A 19,665-nucleotide genomic window follows, 5' to 3' on the forward strand; every position below is an offset into this window, starting at 1 on the left:
TCAGCCAACGTCTCGCCCCTTTTGGGCTTTTTTGTAATTGTTTCTCACGGTTATCTGCCTGCCAATTTGCTACTAACGTACAAAATTTCCTAAAACCTATATGGAATTCACATGAGCCACATGAGCCACATGGCCAATATCCCTCTGATCTAGACCACAGAAAGACTCTAGCGCGTGCAACACCCTGTACAATATTTGAGGGGAGTATACATCAAAATGTTACAAGAGAAAAGACCACCAAGAGCTACCGTAAATACCTGCTCTTTATCATGTACCGGTATGGCGATTCGGACATGAATAAATCAAGGCTTGTCGATTATCTCTTACATAGCAGAGCCGAGATTCTTCATTATTACGATCGTACGGCCAACAGTCATTCCCCATTTCGCATGCCCATTTCCCTGCACCTTTGCGCATCCCAAAAAGAAACCTGCCGGCTAGAGTTACGGAGATTTACCACTTTTCCTCCAGACAGGATTAGCGTGCCCGGCTTAGTCGACAGCACTTCCTTGTCTTACTCGGGACGATCCTGCACTGCTGTTGCAAGGACGTATTGGCTTGGCAATGTTTGAACATATATATCTCACAGCCTTGGCAGTGCATGTGTCTATCGTGACCGCGTCTACATGCAAAGGGACGGTATGACTCACACGAGGCATGTTTTACGATTGTTAAGCAATGTTAATACCCCGCCTACACGAGAACATTATTTCACTACGCGAAATTTCTAGCCGGAGGAGTGGCGTGGGCATCGTGCATTGGAAGAATTGAAAAGCTGTAGTATCATTCGTAATAACCCTTTTTGTGCCAATCCGAACGCCGCCCAAAATGCACCCACACGCCATTCGCAAGAACAAAGAAGCATTAGAACAAAACGAATCTAGACCTTGATGGCCGAGTCGAGAGCCTTCTGCTTCTTCAGCTCGCGCTGCTGGGCCTTGTAACCCATGATACCACCACCCCATGTCCTGCGGGCAGACTCGGACTTCTCCAAGTAGCCATCCTTGATGGCCGAGATGAGCTTGGAAAGCTCGGTCTTGTCCTCGGAGCGGACCTCGGTGATGGCGAGGACGGCAGCGGTCTGTTGATTGTTAGTTAGCTTGTGACCAGAAAACGAATACATGAACAACGCCGAATGCCTACCTTCTTGTGGACGACGGTACCGAGCCTGGCCTTGCCCTTGATGATGGCGTAGGGGACACCCATCTTGCGGCAGAGAGCGGGCAGGAAGACGACAAGTTCGACGGGGTCGACGTCGTTGGGGATCAGGACAAGCGAGGCCTTCTTGTTCTCAATCAGGCCGACGACGTGGTTGAGACCATACTTGGCGGTGTAAGGCTTCTTGCTGACATCCTCCTTCTTCTTGCCCTCCTTGACGGCGGTGGCCTCCTTGAGGAGACGCTCCTTCTTCTCGGCCTTGGTCTCAGGGCGGTACTTGTTGAGGAGCTTGAAAGCCTGGGCGGCGGTGTTCTTGTCCAGGACGTGCTGGAACTGGGCGAGCGCAGGGGGGACCTTCAGGCGCATGCTGAGGATCTTCTTCTGGCGCTGGAGACGGACATACTCGGGCCACTTCACCATGCGCGAGAGGTTGCGGCGGGGCTGGATGTCCTGGCCGATACCGAAGTTACGGCTGCGCTTCTCGAGGAGCGGGTTCTACATGTAGGGACACCAAAACATGGTAAGTATGCCGACGGGGGTAGCGCGTGGAGATGCCCAGCGAGGAGGATTAGAATAAGAATTTTGTACTGACCTTGGCAGCCTTCTTGCTGGCCTTGCCTGCAGAGAAAGGCGCAGGCGCCACCTTCTTTCCGGTCTTGGGGGGCTATCATTGAGGAAAGAGGACATCAGTAAATGAATTTCATTGACTGTGACCTTCTTTGAACTCTAAAGAGACCATGGCATGGCATTTCTGCACATCCGCATGGCTCAAGCCAAATCATCACCCTGCCATCCGAAGATGGGCGAGGGCGGAATAGAGCCATTGCTGCGTGACCCGAAGACCAGCTGCTTGGAACTCAATGCTCATTACGCGCAAGGCGAGATAAGAGCAATGTAGTTATCGTCATAGTCGTCGTTGGTGTGTTAGCTTACCATTTTGTCGGTGGTTGTCGTCTCCTCGGTTCGTTGGGCGTTGGGCGTTTGGAAATCGAAGATCAAAAAAATTCCAAGTTAGAAATTTGGGAAACCCGTTCAAATTGTGGGTGAGGGAATGCACGATTACAAAGCGGTGACATAAGGCAGAAAATGTTGACCCCACTGTAGACATTATCACGTGTCGATGGAGAGCTCAAATGGTCTGTAGTGGGCGGGTATTCACGGTGGATGACAAGGGTCAGCACTTTGTACCAAGTACCTCCACTTAGACAAGCTAGACTGGGTGCGTGCCTAGGTAGTTAGTTAGTCGGCGGCGAACATTACAGATGGTTTTGCAGACAGTCACATAGGATCTTAAAGGACAATCAAGAACGACTCAGGCTAGGCACTGAAGTCAGAAAGGTGCATGTTACGACTTGAAATTCTCAATCAACTAAGAAAACCCAACACACAAGCGTCAACTTTCGTTTTCCTTTTTACAACCCGACCAATAACCCCACTACCCTCTCAAACTTCACTCATGGCGCCCGCGCTATGTGTCTTGTGTGGTACTGAACGGGCCCTTATCAAGAGACCAAAAAACCACCACAAACTCTGCAAGAAATGCTTCATCCAAATTTTCGAAGATGAAGTGCATCACACCATAACCAGCTCCAACCTCTTCACCCCAGGTGAAAGAGTCGCAATCGGTGCATCTGGAGGCAAGGACTCCACGGTGCTGGCCTCGGTACTCAAAACACTAAACGAGCGCTACAAGTATGGCCTCGAACTCGTGCTTTTGAGTGTGGACGAAGGGATCAAGGGATACCGGGATGATTCCCTCGAGACGGTCAAGCGCAACGCAGTACAGTATGACATGCCGCTCAAGATTGTCGGTTATGATGAACTCTACGGCTGGACCATGGACCAGGTTGTCGAGACTGTCGGTAAGAAGGGCAACTGTACCTACTGCGGCATATTTCGTCGACAGGCTCTTGACCGCGGCGCCAAGGTCCTGGACATCAAGCACGTTGTCACAGGCCACAACGCCGACGATGTGGCCGAGACGGTCCTGATGAATCTGCTTCGTGGTGACCTTGCCAGGCTCTCACGCAGCACGAATATCATGACCGGGGCGAACAGCGCGCTCTCCGACAATGTGAAACGGAGTAAGCCACTGAAATATGCGTATGAGAAGGAAATCGTGCTGTATGCCCACCACAAGAAACTTGACTATTTCAGTACAGAGTGCTTGTATAGTCCAGAGGCTTTTCGAGGCAGTGCAAGAAGCTTGATCAAGAATCTTGAGAAAGTAAGACCAAGCGCTATATTGGATATTGTGCGAAGCGGAGAGGACATGGCCAGACTAGTGCCGTCAGAAATATCTGGTTCTTCCTGCGCCTGTAACGGAGAAGGGGAAGCTACTCAGGAATACCCAGAAGGAGAGCCTGGAGGGTGTGGGTCGGCAAACGGACGGAGTTCAGGAGGAGAAATGGCCGAGATGGAAGCACGGCTTCGCAAGAATCAAGATTCTGCAGCTCTCGAGGTCGACGTTGGCGCCCTGGAGAACCAAAAGAAAGACGCCGATGCTCAAAGAACCATGAGAGTTCCCATACGAAATGCGCCTGCGAAGGGCAAGGGTGGAACAGTTACCAGACAGGTATTGGGAACATGTATTCGCTGCGGATATATGTCCAGCCAAGCCATTTGTCAGGCTTGCACGTTGCTGGACGGACTCAACAAGAATAGACCACAGATACAGGTTGGTGATACTAATTGAGTCAGCCATGAAAGAGGCTTCTAAAAAGCCAAACGCCTGGTTGTTGAGATTGATTCTTTTGTATGTAGCTGCTACAAACCGCCTTTGTAGTTCATCTCGTGGGGTATGCCCTGGAACCGTTTCTTCGCCTAATGGTGTGATCCCCATCCAAAGTCCTGATGAATGGTGCCTGGTGTTTAACTCATCCTCTCCTCGGTCTGTAAAGCATCTCATGTTAGACTTGCTAGACTGCAGGGGCATTCGACAAAACGTACCCTCCATGGATTGTTCAGTTCGAATCCTGGTGGTGCTATCGGGTTGTCGGATTGACCGCGCAGGAACCCTGTGAGCCTGCGGTCTCGGTCCATCACTGTAGCGCATCGTATCAGCAAAACGCGTCCCCACGTCAAAATACTGTAGGTATATCGCTGTGTTTATCAACTGTGGGGTTTCCCGTACTTTGCTGTAGCAGAGTTAGCATCAGTCCTGATGAAGTGAAGAAACGAATGGGCAGCACATACCCTATCCCACTGATCAATTGATCTCCTAGGCCTCTTGCCTCCATTCGTGTACCATCGGACCGTCGAGATACCGGCACCCGAAATGCCAAACATCTGTCTCGATATTAGTAAATGGTCGATCGCGTGTGTCGAGGCTGACTAGACGGTATCCTTACAGCCGTGATGATGGCATAGGGAATCAAGGTCTCGAAGGGAACAGGCATTTTGCCGGTCAGAATTTCTGGTCGAGCTATAGTTAGCGGGCGAAAGGCTGCGTATCGGGTAGAAGACCTCCTCACGGCTCAATTGACTGGCAGATGTTATACAAAGGTTGTTGACTTGGCTGTCGGAGCTCTCTCTTGGCTCGTCGCTGTGCTTCAACGGGTTGAGGTTCAATTGAGCCGATCACCATAGCCACAGCTCCGGCATGTCGGGCAGCCTCAGGCATCACTCAATTGGATTTGAGACGACAGGGGTGTTGCCGTCAGGACCCACCTGCCCGCATGTCGCATCGTTACTCCAGCGGGTCGCGACTTCCGGCCAAATCCCCAGATTGATGAAAGGAGACTCATCAGCTCAACCATCACCAACAGAAATGACTGAGTCCAACTCCAGCTCCATGAGTCTCCATCCGGATATTTTGCCTGCTTAACGTGCCGGAGAGCACGTTCTCTCAACTCACCCCGTCATTTATCTACAAGCTCGGCCGCTAGCTGTTGTATTGCGCGTTTTGTTCGCCAAGACGACCGCTACAGCCCGACCCCGAAACGACTCGCAACGTCACAGTCTGAAGCAAGCGCATTCTTGACACATTCATTGTATCTAGAAGCTACATGAGATCTCGACAGGCTGGAATGACTGATCACGTTGGTGGAAGCATCACCGCTCGACCCCACCGTCCCACCAAATCCGCGGCGACTCGATCAACTCACCCAGCTGCTGCCTGCACCTCGACGGTCTTTAGCAATGGCCAGTGCCCAGCTAATGGAGGAGGAGCTGCAGCACAGTGTGATGGTTGCGGGGGCTGCCGAAGTCGACATGGTTGACTACGATGATGCGCCAGTCGATGATGCCGACGGCGACGTCGACGAAGAGATGGAAACTTCGAAGTTGGGTGATTCTGTCCTGGTCAACGGCAAAACAGACAAAAAAGGCCTGGTTGAAAGCGTGGAGCCTGGTCACTACGACGACGCTGACGGTGACGTTGACGAGGATGAAGAAGACGAGGAAGCTGCCGAAGAATACGGGGAAGACGAACACGATCAAGATGATAGCGACCAGGATGACGAAGAAGGCGATTCGGACGGAGAGGATAGTGATGGACCCTCAGAGGGTGACCATGAAGATGAAGACCTGGACCGTGCAGCAGCAGATGGTCTCAGATCAGAGGACGATGTTGAAGAGGAGGACGAAGACGAAGGCGTTGGTGCCGTCAAGATCAAGCCGGGCGAAACGGACGACGAAGATGACAGTGACGAGAGTGAAGGCTCAGTAGGCCACAGTGAAAGTGCCGAGGAGTCTGACGGGGAGGCCTCATGGGACGAAGCCGTTGAAAACGTCGAAGACGACATAGAAGACGAAGATAAGTTCGACGACCTTGGCGGCCTTTGTATATTCTGTAAGGAAGACGAGGATACGGGCGCATATGTCACCTGCAGAGAATGTGGGGAGAAGTGTAAGTGGGACGCTCCATTGAGCCAACGTGATTCAAGCTAACTTTGTTTTCAGCACACGAGCACTGCGCCAAGAATAATTCTGCGTGGAGTGAAAAGCACAGTAAGTTGTCCTCATTCTGTTTTGACAAGACGCCCTCTCTTTTATAGAAAAAAGGAAGAATGAACGGATTCGCTAACCCTATCTAGACACCACAAAATGGAAATGTCCAGATTGCGCATCAACAGATTTGGCCGGCGAAGGAGATGCAGATGAAGCAGAAGGAGTGGGGCTTGCTTGCTCTCCCATAACTACAGGATCGGCCTCTTCCACACACGGTGGCGCAGAATCAAATTCTGGTCGTGATCTCCCAGCCCAAGACCACCTCGCAGTAGATGAGGATTCCTTGGATGGTTCTCGTGTGCTCAGAAAGCGCAAGACATCATCTGTGGAGGCCGACGAGGGCGTGATGTCGTTGCGAAAGCGGCGCAAGAACACATCAGAGATCCGAGGTCATGATGATGGCGCAACAGCCACCGATGAACTTACAAGGCCTCAGTCCTCCCGGTCATTGAGACCAAAGACGTCCGACTCTGCTCATGTCAGCATCGAGAAGAAAACCCGAGATACTCTTGTCCTCAAGCTCAAGGCCGATCCTGTTGAGCTGAGGCGTATAGAGGCTCGACCACGACAGATTCCTAAGCGCCGTGGTGGTAGAACGGGCGGTCGCTCTGGTGGCCGATCTGGGGGCCGATTCGGCGGCAGGGGACGCACAACACGCCCTCCGGCTCAACCAGCTGTACAAAATTTGGTGGCGCCATTTTCAGCCCCATTTTCTTCCTCGGCATTGTATCAACCCTTCTTTTTTGACAAGGAATCAGAAGAGCTAAAAGGCAAGCCATACGGCGGTATCCTCGACGAAGCCGATGCGGATACTAGCAAGACTTTCCCGCAGCCGGAGGATCGCAAGCGCTTTGATGAGGCAAAACAGAAGGCTGAGGAGGAGTGGCGAGAGCGGATCCTCAAAATGCAGGCAACCATGACAGTGCCTGTCAAAAAATCAAAAAAACCGTCAGGGCCGGCCAGCCAGATCGAATGCATCGAGTTTGGCGGCTGGGAAATCGACACATGGTATGCGGCCCCTTATCCGGAGGAGTACAGCAGAAACCGTGTTCTGTACATTTGCGAGTTCTGCTTGAAGTACATGAACTCGGACTACGTGGCATGGCGTCACAAGCTCAAGTGTCCTGCGAAGCATCCTCCGGGCGATGAGATTTACCGCCATGGATCCGTCTCGGTTTTCGAGGTCGATGGCCGCAAAAATCCGGTGTATTGCCAGAATCTTTGCTTGCTGGCTAAGCTGTTCCTTGGGTCAAAGACCCTGTACTACGACGTCGAACCATTCTTGTTCTACGTACTGTGCGAGTACGATGAGTATGGCTATCACTTTGTCGGGTACTTTTCCAAGGAGAAGCGAGCCAGCAGCCAAAACAACGTCAGCTGTATCTTGACCCTGCCGATACATCAACGAAAGGGATACGGAAACTTGCTCATCGACTTTTCCTACCTACTCACCCGCGTGGAAAAGAAGACGGGCTCGCCCGAGAAGCCATTATCGGACATGGGCTTGGTCTCTTACAGGAACTATTGGCGGCTGGTTCTTTGCCAATACTTCATCGAGCACGTCCCAGAGGACAAAGAAAAACAGATAGGCCTCAGCGTGAAGCAAATCTCCGACGACACAGGCATGACAGCTGACGATGTTGTCGCCGCGTTGGAGGGTCTAAGATGTTTGGTGCGAGACCCACAAACCGAATTGTATGCCTTCAGGGTAGATTTACCTTTCTGCAAGGAGTACGTCGAGAAGTGGCAGGCCAAAAAGTACGTCAAGCTTGATCCGCGCTTTCTCACGTGGACACCGTACGTCATGGGTAGAGGCAACGCAACGAACTTTGAGTTGGGCCCGGCTCTTAATGCCATCGCGCCCCGCGAGGACGAGGAAGAGCCAAAACTCACGGAGCCTGCCATCACGGTTCTTCCAAACGGGGAGACCTCTGTTGTTTATGCCGCTGCCACCGCAAACGGTGAAGTGAAAGATGGCGGCGCAACGAATGGAGTCCCTACTGTGCTTCAGTCCACTGAAGCTCATGACGACATGGTAAAGCCAGCGGCTGAACAAAATGTCGAACTTCAACCAAGTATCGAAGGGGTCAGAGAGATGAGTGTTGTGAATGAGGTAACGTCCAACATGGATAAGGACCTTCCCGAAGGGAAGTGGATGTCTCTTTACAAGGCAATCCCCCCAACGCGTTTTCAGGTGTTTCCTCCGATATCCCGCAAGGTTGAGCGACCGAGGGCGGCAGTTGTACGGATACCAGTTGCACAACCTGTGGCTCTTCCCCGCCCCAAGCCTAAACGTCCAGCAGGGCCGCGCCGTTCAGCACCAGCGAAAAAGCAAAAGGGCAAAAGCTCCACCACACGGGTTCGCAAGGCAGGCGGAACAGGCCGAGGACCTGGCAGATGGCCCAAGGGAACCAAGAAGAGCGATTACGGCAATGCTGACAGCGGGCCAGGACTCCCTCCGGCATGGATTGCTGCCAGACTTGCAGCTCAAACATCCAAGGGTAGTGGAGGGGAGTCAAACGTCACACCGGACAGCAAAGACACAGCAGCTGCCAAGATTGATGGTAAAGCTGAAGATACCGTGCAAGTTCTGACACCCATTGTTAAGGAGGTCTAGTGCAACAGTTTGTGTTTTGGCCATCATCACTTATTTCATGGCGGGCGTTTAGCAAAGGCGTTCACCGAGATACCTTAATTTGTATTGCGTTATTCGGATATTGCTGGGATTTGGGGGAAGCGGGTTTTCTTTTCTGCCGGTTTTGATCTCACTTCAGTGTTGATATTAGGGCTTCTTACAACGCATCACCATTGAAGGCTAATGGAGAATTTTCATGTTGCATTGATTTTTTAGAAAGTATTCGTACCAGCATATGTACCCTTTTTCAAACCCATGGCCATCACAATGAGAACATTAGTTTTTGTCCTGTAAATGGCTTGAACGGTACGTCATTGGGCCCGCAGCACGAGGAGGGCTGCTTGTAGTCAAAGTAATAAAATATTGCGGGTACCTTCTGTCGTGCCTTGTCTCATAACAAAATGATGTACATGAGATACCTACCTACCTAGGTACCTTACTTACTTGATGAGCTACAGTAAAAGGGGATTACAGAATTCGAACTGTCTCTGACTAGTCACGATTTGGCGTTTGCGTTTATCCAGGATCAAATTGCAAATTTACTCCAATGCCAAAATTAAAAATAGCCTACTCCCTATGCTTAACATGAGCAACGAGCAGACCATTAATCCATCCAGTGAGTGCTTGCACGGACCAATTGGAGCCAAACATCGGCTCGTCCCCTCCAAACACCGCACGCACGAGACGACGCCTGTGACCAAGTTAACAACCTTGTCACTGCATTTGCCCAAGCGCCCCTCAGCTGTACCTTGCGACCGGCAGGTTTGGATGTAATTATGCAACGTAGCCGAGGAAAGAAAAAAAAAGTTCTTCAGTACACAATACAGTATCATTTGAATATCTAAACTTTTTACTTTCTCAACTTTCTCTCGCTTTGGGCAGTTCAATCAATCCCTTTGCCACTAGCTGGCTTGTACTTTGTGTGGCCCCAAGAAATCCATCCATGTCGGCAGCTGTCCCCAGACCTTGGCGATAAGATACCGACGACGTAACGCATTTCCAGTCTGAGCTTAGGTAGGGAACTGCGCCGCCACCTTACCTACCTGTACGTACGGTATCTTACGTACACAGCCATTTAACTTCGGTCGGCCGTCTCCAAGCCAGAAACGAACGACCATCACCATCATCAAATCGTTTCGTCTCTCCACCACGCCGACGCGCCGCCGCGCACCAATTTCAAGATGTCGAGGGTAATGAGGAGTGTCAAGAATGTTACCAAGGGGTACTCAAATGTGCAGGTCAAAGTGCGCGAGGGTTGGTAGCTACCCAACGTGGACCCTTTTTTGGCGATGGAAATGTCGACGCAGCTGACGACGACTCGAACTTTTTGCAGCAACCAGCAACGACCCATGGGGACCGACGGGGACTCAGATGAGCGAGATTGCTCAACTGACATTTAATTCGTATGCGCCCGATTCCGATTGACATATTCGTCGCCGCCCTGCCATTGTCGGCTCGGATGCTCACATGATTTGCGCAGGTCAACCGAGTTCTACGAAATTATGGACATGATAGATAAGCGCCTCAACGACAAGGGCAAGAACTGGCGCCATGTATTGAAGGCGCTCAAGGTCCTGGACTATTGTCTTCACGAGGGCTCGGAGCTGGTGGTCACCTGGGGCAAACAGAACATCTACATCATCAGGACGCTGCGCGAGTTTCAATACATCGACGAGGACGGGAGAGATGTGGGCCAGAATGGTGAGCGCTTTTCGCTCCGTCTCCTTTACAAGCCGCGCTGCTGAGAAGCGACTAACCTCAATTACTTGCAGTGCGAGTTGCCGCCAAGGAGCTCACTTCCTTGCTCAATGACGAGGAGAGACTTCGGGCTGAGCGCAGTGACCGAAGGTCATGGAAGTCACGCGTCACGGGACTGGAGGAGTATGCGCCGCATCATCATCCAGACCACCATGGTGGCCCTTCAGGGCGAGGTGGGCACCGCGAGCCCCGGCGCCAGATGAACGACGAAGACGACACCGAGTACAGACTCGCAATCGAAGCAAGCAAGCACCAAGAGGAGGAGGACCGAAGGAAACGAGAGGGCAGGCAGGGCCACGAGTCGGACGACGACGACCTTGCAAAAGCCATCAAGCTCAGCAAAGAAGAGGAAGACCGTCGCCGAAGGGAGCTCGAGGTAGCGGCGAACAACTCGTCCATCTTTGATGAGGATCTCATCCAGGTTAACCAGCAGCCACAGCCGACGGGATTGAACCAAGGCTACACGCAAGGGAATGCAGTCGACTTCTTTGCGAACCCCATTGACCAGAACCAGATGCAGACCCAGCCGACAGGATTCATGAACAATGCATACACGGGATTCCAGCCACAGCAGACTGGATTTCCGAATGGATACTCCAACCAGGGTTTCGACCCCTATGGCCAGCAGAACATGCAGCAGCAGAACATGCAGCCTTTCCAAGCTCAACCCACAGGCTATAACCCATACGCCCAACAACAGCAACAGCAGCAGCCGCCGATGCCGATGCAGCAGTCAGAACCTGCTCTCCAAGCCGGGAGCAACAACCCCTGGGCCACGAACAACAAGCCTGCTCAGCAGCAGGTTCCCATGCAGACTGGGTCCAACAACCCGTTTGCGGCAAAGCCTTCGCCTTTCAAGGCGAACTCCATGTCGACAATGTCGACACTTGGCAGCCTGCCTGAGCAAAAGACTCTTTCTTCCTTTAACAGCACCAACCAAACATCGCCGTTCCAACTGCAACAGCAGAACTCTTTCTCTCAGTCATCATCATTCCCAGCCTCGCCGCAGCAGCAGACACCGCAAAAGGAACTCAGCGAACATGAGGCACGGCTGAACCAGCTCCTAGCTAATGGCGACGGCATGGACACTTTTGGAAACGTTGGGCAAACCCGAATTCCAGCTCAGCATACCGCACCTGGCACTTTTGTCAACAGTGCCGGTATAGGCGCTGCTAGACTCACAGCAGATGCCACTGGCAACAACCCCTTCCTGCGTACCCAATACACGGGAATGCCAAACGTCACGTACGGGGGTCAGCAGCAGCAACAACCGCAGATGCCTGCCGCAACCGGCCCAGCAGGCATGGGCATGGGTGCGAATGGCTTCGGTGGTATGGGGCAACAAAGCACGAACAACCCTTTTGCCCCAAGGCCACAGCAGCAGAACGGACAGGGTGATTTGATCCAATTCTAAGTAAAAAAGTTCAAACGGGGACCAGATAGCCATGTTGTTTTTGGCTTTGGTGCGAGTCGGCAGTTTGTCAAATTTGGGCCATTTGCGCCCATTCTCGTCGTTCTCTGGCGTGGAAGGATGCCGTACGTGGGCTCTTGTGTATCTACTGCTTTCTCTTTTTGCACAAGAGAGTCACCGGTATCTCTCGCCTCGCCGACAACCTACCTTCACTCAGTGGCTCTTTAACAGGGTCTGCTAATTCGGTTGGCGTGAGCGCACTTGTTGAACCAGGTACATTTTTTCTCTTTCACTCATGACGTAGCTAGCCTTTGATCGAATAAATCTCCTGAATCTTTCTTCAGTTATATTAATTGGCAACTGCGCAAAAAAAAGATGCAGATATAGAGTGATGCAATATAGACAATGGCTGGTATGAATAATCAAAGAAATTTTACATATGATTCAAACAGTCTTGGAAAAGTGCATGTAAACTGGCGCAGGTGGTAGGTGGGAGTGTAGACAGAATAATACCTATGATGGCATATCGAAAGGTGGCTGGCGGCTGGCTGGAGGGCCAAGACATGCAAGTCAGGCTGAGCGAAAGTCAATTAATCAGCATGTCCGCCATTATCCAATCACAGGCAGTACAGCCCAGGCAGCAATGCATGTCCATGTGACCTTTGTATATATTACTAAGTGGCACAGCTGGTGAAGCGCAAGTATTTAATGGAGAGTGTCACTACTCTGCTAGATGTGAGGGATCCCCTACTATTCCTCATCTTTCACTACTGAATATCGTCGATGCGTGCTTGACTAGGTACCATAATCCGTAGGAGTAGACTAGGCCAGATCCATGCTCGTTGTTGCGAGGTCCAATCCAATCATCTGTCCAAACGTCGATGCCTGAGGTGGCTTTCGGTAGAATTTTGGTGTAGCCCCACATATCCACAGTGAAACCAAGTCAATTGGCCAGCATCAAGCTCTGGTGGGCCGTGGCTTTTTTCGCTCTGGGAGACTCGGCCATCACCATCTGGAAACACAAACTCCTGTCACGTTAGCGCAAAAAGGTCCAAAGGAGCCGCGTTCTAGTGGTCCTGTATCCACGACTTTGCATCTTTTTTTTGTGTATTCCATTGTTTTCTCTCTTTTCGCGCTGAACATTTCGCTACCAACGCGATTTCGGTTTCTTTATTCATCTTCTCAGAAACTGCTCACTTTTCGACCAGCTACCAGTCCCCTGTAGGCTGAGCTCAGAGCAGTGAAGGAAGAAAAAAAAAGTTTCCTACCTGTTACCCTTGCAAGCCCGCGGCGACTTCCACCCACAGAGGCGCATTCCTCGCCTGAAGGAGCTTACAACCTCATGACAACTGAGTCTGCGCTCCGATAGAGCTCCTCGCAGTCAGCTGCCTGTGTGATCGATTCGGTAGCCGTTGTGATTTGACGCGTCAAGTCGCGCAAACACCAAGTCATACCGGCTCGGCATAACCTCAGATCTCGGTCACCACAACTAGAAAGTCGCGACAAGGTCTCCGGCGCGTTCATAGCTTTTGAGCGCATCGGTCTCTGCCCATCATGTCCTTCGGCTCGGGCGGCTTTGGCTTCGGCCAGAGCAATACAACCCAACAGCCATCCGCCTTTGGTGGCGGAGCATTTGGCTCATCCAACACAGGTTCAGGTACGCTATCCCCGTCACTTCAACGCTTTCACATCACCCACCGCAGGAATTCTCCCATCCCATGGCACACCACAAACAGCAGACTGGGCAGTCAACTGATGCTAGTTCTCGCTGGACTTAGCTTTCGGCCAGAATAACAATACTACATTCGGTGCGAACAATACCAATACCGGCGGCGGTCTCTTTGGCGGTGGTGCTGCTTCCACTGGCGGGTTTGGAAGCACAGGAAGTACGCAGCTTTCTTGGATTTTCTTACGCGATTGTGAATGCGTCTAACTAACATCGCTTTTGCAGGTGCGTTCGGTTCCAATAACACCACCAGCGCTTTCGGTGCAAACAACGCCAATAAGACTGCCTTTGGCTCGACGGGAACCACTGGTGGCGGTCTCTTTGGTGCTTCATCAAACACCACTGCTGCTCCTTCGGCCTTTGGCGGATTCGGAAGCAGTACGACAGCCGCGCCGGCCACATCAGCGTTTGGTGGTGGCACCTCGCTGTTTGGTGCCAGCAAACCAGCGACTACTACTGGGGGTTTCGGCTCTGGCACCACGGGCGCCACCGGCGGATCACTTTTTGGCGGTGGCAGTACGACCGGTGGCGCTTTTGGTAGCACGACTGGCAGTGCTTTTGGAGCATCAAACAACCCAGGCATAGGTACCAACATCGGCGACCCCCCGGGAACCAACACGGTAGCTTTTCAGCCGACAGTCGAGAAAGAGCTCAACAACTCGGCTCAGCAGAACTCGTTTCAAAACATTCTCTTCCAGGATGCGTACAAGAAGTGGTCTGCAGACGAACTGCGTTTGGTTGATTACAATCAGGGTCGGCGATATGGCAACGGTACCGGTACGGGGGCTTTCGGTGTGAACTCTAGCTTTGGGTCAGGGGGAGGATTTGGTACTAATAACAACACAGGCGGCACTGGTTTCGGCACCACTACAACCGGAGGTGGCTTGTTTGGAAATAACAACACCCAGACGACTACTTCCGCATTCGGATCGCAACCGGCAGCAACCGGAGGCTTCGGCAGCGGTGGTGGCGGTCTTTTCGGCGCACAACAGAACAAGCCTGCGGGTGGATTGTTCGGATCAAGCACAACCCAGCCAGCAGCACAAACAGGTGGTCTTTTTGGCGCCTCAAATACCTCCGCTTTTGGCTCGAACAACAATACGACAACCAGCGGCGCCTTCGGTTCAAGCACTACGACCACGGGTGGTGGTTTGTTCGGCGGCGGTGCCAATGCTAACGCCAGCAAGCCTTCCGGCTTCGGGTTTGGCGCCCAGCAGCCAGCAGCTTCCACGACTGGCACCTCATTTGGCGGCACCGGTGCATTTGGCGGAGGTGCTTCCACTGGCACATCCCTCTTTGGAAACAACAACAACCAACAGACCCAGCAACAAGGCGGAGGTCTCTTCGGCAACTCAGCGCAAACCAATACCGGAAGTGCTTTCGGAGGAGGAGGCGCATTCGGAGGTCAGAACCAGCAGCAAGGAACCTCATCGCTATTTGGTCAGAACAAACCCGCTGGCGGTTTGTTTGGCTCATCCACGACCACCACCAACACTGGCGGAGGAGGCTTGTTTGGCAACTCCAACACCAACTCTACAACCGGCGCTTTTGGGGCCGCAAACAACACCCAGACGGGTGGTGGGTTGTTCGGCGGCGCAAAGCCTGCTGCGGCTACCGGTGGCCTCTTTGGCAATTCAGCAACCAACCAGCAGGGCGCTACCGGTGGTGGCTTGTTCGGTAACGCGGGCGCATCCCAGACTCAGCAGCAACCGGCCGCCGGCGGCTCTCTGTTCGGTGGTAGTCTGGGTCAGAATCAGCAAAAGCCATCCCTTTTTGGCAACTCTCAGGGTACAGGTGGTGGCATGTTCGGCAATAACAACCAGCAGCAGCAGCAGCAAGGTGGTGGTCTTTTTGGAGGCAGTCAACAGCAGTCCACGCTGGGTAACTCGCTCTTTGGAAACTCACAGAACCAGGCGCAGCCACAGGCCTTGACTACCAGCCTTGCTGACATGTCGGCCTTCGGAACAAGCTCTCTCTTTGCTGGCGTCGGCGCCAACGATGTTCAGAACCCCGGTCCTCTGGCGACGCCCTTGTCTTCCGCCAAGAAACAGCCTGCCAGGGCTTCGATCCTACCGATATACCGTCTCTCTAAGCCTCAGACACCCAAGCGAGGCTTTGGATTCTCCTACAGTACCTACGGATCTCCTTCAACTCCTTCAAGTGCGAACAGCACCCCTGGTGGATTTGGACAGAGCTTGCTCGCTGGCAGCCTAGGCCGCAGCTTAAACAAGAGCATCTCCACAAGCTCGTTGAGGCGCTCATTCAACGCCGAGGATAGCATTCTCGCTCCAGGTGCCTTCTCTGCTAGCACCGGGCCCAGGAACCATGGTAGCATGGGTAGAACAAAACTAGTCATCAACCGAGACATTCGCAGTGATCTTTTCACCACCCCCAGCAAGGATCGGCACCCACCTGAGCTGGTCAACACACGCAAGGTCAAGCGTGTCAGCTTCGATCCTTCCACGGCAACTGCTGCGATTGAGCAGGGAGAATCCACCTCTAGGGAGGAGACACCATCGGGCAGCGCCGAAGATCTGGGCTACATTCGCCCCGCAACCCGCATGGCTAACGGCGTCAATGGCTCCTCACATTCGAGCACCGCGGATGCCGGCCCAGAGATGGAGCAAGTCAAGGGTAACGAACTTGCAATCGTTCACGAGGAAGAATCGCCGCAACGAACATCTGCATCCAACGGAGTCGATTCTGCCACCAGTGATTACTGGATGTCCCCGTCAAAGGAGGATATCCAGAACATGAACCGGGTCCAACGGCAAAAGGTCACTGATTTCACTGTTGGGCGTCATGGAATCGGTAATGTTAGGTTCCGAGTCCCAGTCGACCTAAGCAACATCAACTTGGACGAGATTTTTGTCGAGTTGGTCCAATTCAGTCCTCGCTCTTGTACTGTGTACCCAAACCCCGCGAAGAAGCCAGCAATGGGCAAGGGACTCAACGTGCCAGCAGAGATCACTCTTGAAAACTCGTGGCCGCGAGGCAGGGAGAAGCCTGGCAGCCGTGGTCACCAGAAGCACATTGAACGTCTTAAGCGTATTCCAGACACCGAGTTTGTCGACTACAATGCCGAAACCGGCGTCTGGGTCTTCCGTGTCGAGCACTTTACCACATATGGCCTTGACGATGATGACGAGGACGATGACACCGAGATGAACCAGTCAGAGGCTCAGTCCGGCTTTCAAGTGCGCCCCCGCCAGGGCCAGGCCTCAGAGCAAGCCTCCATGGATACCGCCGATTCATATGCCATCAACCGTCCGCAGCGTCATGTTCCTGGAGCTTTTGACCCAGCTGCTGAAGCTGAAGCAATGGACGAGGTCGTTCCAGACCATCGCCTTTCTGTACGGCCTCCTTCGCCCACTACCACTTCCGATTCCGCATCCGATGATCTTGCGGCTGACCATGTCCAAGACCATGTAGACCTCGAGATGACCGTTGAGGACGACCTTGAGTCGCCCGAGGCTGCAATGGCCCAGGTCACCCTTCACGATTCGACATACCCGCCGGCAGATGCCGTTTCTGTCATGGAGGCACCCGCTGGGATAATGAGGGCGAGAATGCGTGCAATCAGGGAATCGACAGCGCCTGCGCGTTACGAAGTTACTGGAGGCGATGACTGGATGGATATTTTGAAGAAGTCGGTGAACTCTGGCAGACCGCGTGACCGTGCGGCCTTGCAAATCTCACAAGAAATGGCTGTAAACAAGCAACCCGAACAGCCTATCAGAGAGAAGTCCGGGAGCAGGAGGGTTGTATCCGATGGACGCGGCTTTGCGACAAGCATCGATCTGATGAACTCCTTGTTTGGAAAGGACAAGATCTCTAGAGCTGACGATACGGCGGCGTTTGTGCAGCCGGCCAAGAGTTTTATCAAGGTCGGTGACACCGTCGTCTTTTAGTCCCCTTTGCCCATATCCCCTGTCCAACTAATTACACCGCAATATATGCCCTGTTCGTTTTTACACATGGATACAAAAAAAAATATGTCTTGTCTTTTAATCTTGTAGCATGAAAAGGAACCGAGCAGAAAAGAAGAGGAAAAGAAGAAAAAAAGAATTACAGATTGCTAAATTTTTGCTTTTCCAGTGGCCGTATCAAAGACAACACCAAGATGGGGCGGCGGGTGCTATGGACCTTGACACGCGGCAACGTCAGCTTCGTAACTCCTTCAAGCCGAGATGGGGCCCAGACAACAAACTGCTCATGGCCAGGACTCCGGGCTTCAAACAGCCTACGGGTAACCTGCTCCAGATCAGCACGGGAATCTCGACACAGGCGCGTGAGGTCTGGTCTCTCAAACTATCCCACAACTCACCAAAGCTTGGCGCGGAACCTCACCACCGATCTTGGATTGCCACTCGCCTTGGGCCTGGTAATGTGCCCGAGGTTGTGCAGCCAGAGAGAGTCCCTCTGTTCAAGGACATTGTCAACGATCTATCAAGCACCGCCTCTGCTACAAGCTACGAGGTCTTGGTATGGGAGTTAGCCAGCATTCTATTTGATCCCATCGAGGGCTCCAATGTGCAGCTCCTGCGGCGACGGAAGCTGTCTGAGTTCTGGCAAAGGTTGGTTCAAGACAAGACCTCGGTGGCTACCGCAGAAGCAAGCAGAAGCGATGAAAAGGCTTTCCTCTCCCTCGCCGGTCATCAAGTTGCCGACGCTTGCAAGCACCTCATTGATGCCAAGAACTTCAAGCTAGCCACACTTACTTCTATGGTGGGCACAAGCGACAAAGCAAGGGAGGATATGGCCGAGCAAGTACAAGTGTGGCATGATGGCGATGTACTCTCGGAAATTGAGAGTCCTCTCAGGGCCATATACGGTCTGCTTGCAGGCGACGTTGCTGTCTGCGAGGGGAAGACTGGAGCAGGCAGTGAGAATCGCCTTGACACGCTGATTTTGTCCAACCAGTTCGGACTCGATTGGCAGCAGTCATTCGGCCTCCGCTTGTGGTACGGTATATCCACGGGAGATGATATCTCCAAGGCGATCGAAAAGGCGGACGAGGACATGGGCAAAGGGTTGATCCCGGAGCCTAAGCCTTGGTATCTGGACGAGGCGGCACGAGAAGACAAGGAGAATTCGGAAAACACCCAGGACTTGATGTGGGGTTTGCTGAAGCTGTATGCCGGAAGGGTCAAGCTCGAAGATGTTCTGCGTCCTGAAAGCTGCTCGCCTTCGCACACCGACTATTCTCTGTGCTGGCAACTCGGGCAGCTGCTCTCAGTCTCGGGCAAGACATCTTTCGAATCTCGTGCCAAGGCTGACTCGCTCACCGTCTCGTATGGTGCGCAGTTGATGGAGAATATGAATTGGTCTCAGGCGGTTACTGTTTTGCTGCATCTTTCGGACAGAACGTCACGAGCCAAGGCTGTCCGTGACGTTATTGCCCGGGTTGCAATGGAGTTCGCCAACACTCCATACAATGCGAGCGAGCAAAACCAACAAGGCGTCAAGCAACTGTTGGAGCTGGAGCAATATCACATTCCCAAAGCCTGGATTGCTGAGGCGTGTGCTCTTTCCTACAGATATCTTGCAAACGGTCAGGACTGCACGCACCCTGTCAACTTTGGCCTCGTCGTCAAGGAGGTGCGTTGCCTGGCGCTTGCAGAGCAGGCTCAGGAATTGCAGACGGCTGTGGTACGGAGGTTGGACCCGTTGGCTATTCTACAATGGCACCCAGAACGGGATCTTGAACGACTGGTGCAATACCTGCGAGCACGTCCTGTAAACGATGGGCTGGCAGACATTGCGGTACTTGCCAGCGGGAAGGGACAGGACACTAAACGACAAGCGAGGTCTGCCTTTGACTATGATAGGTACCTTGCCATGTTGAAGAAAAGGTACGAGGAGACGGATGAGCGCGATGTTGTTACTCTTGCGGCACTGGCGACATTGTCGGAATGGGTGGAAAACAAGAGATTAAACTTGTGAGGCCACGCACTTGGGCAGAGTTTGTGGGTTTGGGTGTTTTTTTTTCTTTTGTTGCGGTGAGCTCATTTGTTAATGACGTTG

At 52.7% G+C, this 19,665-nt stretch overlaps 6 protein-coding genes across 6 annotated transcripts; 4 read left to right on the forward strand and 2 right to left on the reverse strand.

Moving 5' to 3' along the window:
- Positions 1-660: 660 nt before the first annotated feature.
- Positions 661-2,193, reverse strand: MGG_04612 (60S ribosomal protein L8-B). Its single transcript, XM_003713576.1, has 4 exons — positions 2,092-2,193; positions 1,751-1,822; positions 1,144-1,653; positions 661-1,081 (listed from the first exon to the last, which is right to left on the reverse strand). The coding sequence occupies exons 1-4, from the start codon at positions 2,092-2,094 to the stop codon at positions 881-883; spliced, it is 786 nt and encodes a 261-aa protein (XP_003713624.1). The 5' UTR covers positions 2,095-2,193; the 3' UTR covers positions 661-880.
- A 421-nt stretch (positions 2,194-2,614) lies between these two features.
- On the forward strand, positions 2,615-3,853 carry MGG_04613 (ATP-binding domain-containing protein 3; the record flags this gene model as incomplete). Its single annotated transcript, XM_003713577.1, has 1 exon — positions 2,615-3,853. One exon carries the CDS (start codon positions 2,615-2,617, stop codon positions 3,851-3,853), a length of 1,239 nt encoding a protein of 412 aa, XP_003713625.1.
- MGG_04614 (uncharacterized protein) lies at positions 3,467-4,669 on the reverse strand. Its single transcript, XM_003713578.1, has 5 exons — positions 4,509-4,669; positions 4,354-4,446; positions 4,292-4,295; positions 4,108-4,202; positions 3,467-4,050 (listed from the first exon to the last, which is right to left on the reverse strand). The coding sequence occupies exons 1-5, from the start codon at positions 4,554-4,556 to the stop codon at positions 4,030-4,032; spliced, it is 261 nt and encodes an 86-aa protein (XP_003713626.1). The 5' UTR covers positions 4,557-4,669; the 3' UTR covers positions 3,467-4,029.
- A 199-nt stretch (positions 4,670-4,868) lies between these two features.
- Positions 4,869-9,113, forward strand: MGG_04615 (histone acetyltransferase). The gene is made up of 3 exons (XM_003713579.1): positions 4,869-6,007; positions 6,061-6,108; positions 6,195-9,113. The coding sequence occupies exons 1-3, from the start codon at positions 5,299-5,301 to the stop codon at positions 8,723-8,725; spliced, it is 3,288 nt and encodes a 1,095-aa protein (XP_003713627.1). The 5' UTR covers positions 4,869-5,298; the 3' UTR covers positions 8,726-9,113.
- Positions 9,114-9,529: 416 nt separating this feature from the next.
- On the forward strand, positions 9,530-12,349 carry MGG_04616 (epsin-1). The gene is made up of 4 exons (XM_003713580.1): positions 9,530-9,997; positions 10,077-10,146; positions 10,224-10,444; positions 10,516-12,349. Exons 1-4 carry the CDS (start codon positions 9,925-9,927, stop codon positions 11,913-11,915), a joined length of 1,764 nt encoding a protein of 587 aa, XP_003713628.1. The 5' UTR covers positions 9,530-9,924; the 3' UTR covers positions 11,916-12,349.
- Positions 12,350-13,466: 1,117 nt separating this feature from the next.
- MGG_04617 (uncharacterized protein) lies at positions 13,467-19,584 on the forward strand (the record flags this gene model as incomplete). Its single annotated transcript, XM_003713581.1, has 4 exons — positions 13,467-13,569; positions 13,691-13,798; positions 13,864-17,525; positions 17,737-19,584. The coding sequence occupies 4 exons, from the start codon at positions 13,467-13,469 to the stop codon at positions 19,582-19,584; spliced, it is 5,721 nt and encodes a 1,906-aa protein (XP_003713629.1).
- Positions 19,585-19,665: the final 81 nt, after the last annotated feature.

The sequence above is a fragment of the Pyricularia oryzae genome, chromosome 2, assembly GCF_000002495.2.
Source record: "Pyricularia oryzae 70-15 chromosome 2, whole genome shotgun sequence".
Taxonomy (NCBI): domain Eukaryota; kingdom Fungi; phylum Ascomycota; class Sordariomycetes; order Magnaporthales; family Pyriculariaceae; genus Pyricularia; species Pyricularia oryzae.